General features: G+C 44.2%; 1 protein-coding gene across 1 annotated transcript; it reads left to right on the top strand.

Moving 5' to 3' along the window:
- The first annotated feature begins 1,472 nt into the window (after positions 1-1,472).
- On the top strand, positions 1,473-2,072 carry LOC115929066. Its single transcript, XM_030997209.1, has one exon. The coding sequence runs from the start codon at positions 1,473-1,475 to the stop codon at positions 2,070-2,072; it is 600 nt and encodes a 199-aa protein (XP_030853069.1).
- The last annotated feature ends 571 nt before the right edge of the window (positions 2,073-2,643 follow it).

The raw sequence follows: 2,643 nt of genomic DNA, 5'->3' as shown, positions 1-2,643 counted from the left end.
CTAACGTATACAATGCTCCCACTAACACTAACGTATTGCTACTACTTCTGCCACCATTGCTACTGTTGTTCCTACCACTAATACCATACTACTAGTACTAATACATTCTACTGCTACTATCTAAGAAGGAAAGAGTGAATTTTTCGCTCCCCCGGGAGTCACGTCAGTGATCACTTGTTTTGGAGTAAATGTCGATTGATTTTAGAGTACTCTCTAATAAGAAAAGAGTGAGTGTTTAATCTATTTTCACTACATGTTTACTCTCCAGAGGAGTCACGTTAGTGATCACTCGACTTTTTTTTACAGAGTACTACTACAACAACTTCTACCACCGCCACCACCACCACTACTACTGCTACTGTTGATGTTACTACTACTACACACAGCCGCGGATCCAGGATTTCTCAAGGGAGGGGCCCAATTTTTTTTTTTTTTTGCTCCCGAAAATGTGAAAATTGCGCCGGCCGAAAAGTCGCTCAGTGGGGGGGGGGGGGGGGGGGGGGGGAGGGGGGGGGGGGAGGGGGGGGGGGGGAGGGGGGGGGGGTAGTGATCACTATTTTGAAAATTTGCCCCCCCCCCCCTTGTGCTAAAAAATCACGTGTTTTTACACGTTTTTTTTTCCGAGGGGGGGGGGGCGGGCTTTTACTACTCCCACCACTTCTAGTAATACATTTACTACTACTACTACTCTTCTTCTATTTCTTCTGCGACTGCTGCTGCTGCTATACAGGTATACCGCTACAACAGCTACACTGCTTCTGTTCCTTCTTAAATATTTCAAATAATGAAACATTCATACAATCAGGAACGTGCTTGATTGATTGAATCTGTGTTCTTGAAACAGAGAACCGGGTAGCTCTGCATGCAGTAAAAACATAAAACTGCTTTGCGAAAGAGCCCTATATAAACGTAAGGTTTTAGTGATAGTAAGGGCGAGGGTTAGGGTTTGTACGAAACAGTCGAATCTGAATGCAACACTGGTAATATCAAATTGTAAACTGAATGCCAAATGGTGTTTCATTTTTAATACTATGCATTCCCGAATAATGTTGAATTTTCTAATGTTTTGGCAACCGTCACCTTAGATCCAGGCGGCAAGGTGGTCTAATTGCATTTTTCAATATCTTATATCTTATATCTCTTGCTGAAAAAGTGACGTTCCTCATTGGCTCGCTTGGGAACAAAATGTGAAAGCTTCAGGCACCATACCTGTACATCATTGTTGAATGTATAGATCGAGTACTTTGTATAATCGAATATAAAGAGACATTTATGTAAACGAGTTCAAAGTTCATATCAATGTCATTAAAAGCAGCATTAGTTTTACATTCATGAAGTGTAATGACAGAAGAGACAGTAGATAATGTCCATTATATTTCAAGAAGAATATCAACGATTTGTTCCTTTTAACAGAAATCCTGCAAAGGAACAACAGACAGTCAGCCAACATGTTGATCAATGATGACGTAACAATGACAGAAGAAGAAGCATTCTCCTATCTGCGCGAGAACCTGCTTATGACGTCAGCGGCGGAGAAGCTTTGCGTGGACCGGGAACCTTTCCTGAACGATATCATAGCCGCGATGCAACACCATCTTCCCTTCCACACTATCAAGAGTCCAGTCACCCCACATGAAGAGAGGCACCTACCAACCTTGCAGGAAATCAAAGAAGACATGTTTGCAGGAACGGGTGGTCTTTGCTACGCCCTCAACGTCTTCTGCAGGATGTTGCTTAGGGCGTTGGGTTTTGACGTAGTCTTCGTGCCCAGTGACTGTCGAGGGTACAAGGATGTTCACATGTTGCTGATCGTGCGTCACCTGACAGCTGTAGGAAGCAATCACATGGTAGACGTCGGGTCGAGATGTCCGTCATTTCGCGCCATTTCGTTCGACTTCACGGGGCAGACTTCGCCGGCGTATCATGATTCCTTCTTGCGCTACCGGTTCGTCCGTGAAGGAGACGCTGTTGTCCGACAGCACACCATTATCAGCGACTCAGATAGGGCAGAGGTGTTTGACGCGACATCCGGGGAAAGGTTCTCTTACATAACCATCCATTACAAGAAATAAGTTAGCATGGACTACTTTAACGGCACCACGACGGCATTCTGTACAGTCGTAAACCCTGACGTCCCCTTCCTGACCAGCCTGCGTTGTTTGGCCTTTCCCGATGACCACTTCGTCACCATCAAAGACACCACCCTACAAAAGGAAAGTGAAGAGGGACGTGTGCAAAAGTCTTATTTTCGATCACGTGATGAGATTCTGTCGGCATTCCAGTAATACTTTCCTCAATTTCCAGAGAGTATGATAATTGCTGCAATGAGCGATGAGAACGTCCTTTTTGATTTTAATAAGTGATTTTCATATGAAATAACCTGGATGAAGCACTCGTCGGGTTAAAAAAGTAAAAACCAAAAGAAGAAAAAAGTTTAGAAAGACAGCATGAGATATATAGATATAGGGGGAGAGAGAAAGAAAGAGAGAGGGGAGGAGGGGGGGGGGGGTTGAGAAGGGTGTTGTAGGTTGAGGGGATTTTGAAGGAAGATTAATTCTGAATGCCGAAACATCAAAATGTTGTATTGAACAATAACGGTCCACCCAATCCCCCCACCCCCCCCCCGAAGAAAAAAAATAGAGA

This window comes from Strongylocentrotus purpuratus, unplaced genomic scaffold (assembly GCF_000002235.5).
Source record: "Strongylocentrotus purpuratus isolate Spur 01 unplaced genomic scaffold, Spur_5.0 spur5_scaffold_4, whole genome shotgun sequence".
NCBI classification, from domain to species: domain Eukaryota; kingdom Metazoa; phylum Echinodermata; class Echinoidea; order Camarodonta; family Strongylocentrotidae; genus Strongylocentrotus; species Strongylocentrotus purpuratus.
Note: the sequence above shows the minus strand (reverse complement) of the source record. Positions and strands in the feature narration are given on the sequence as shown.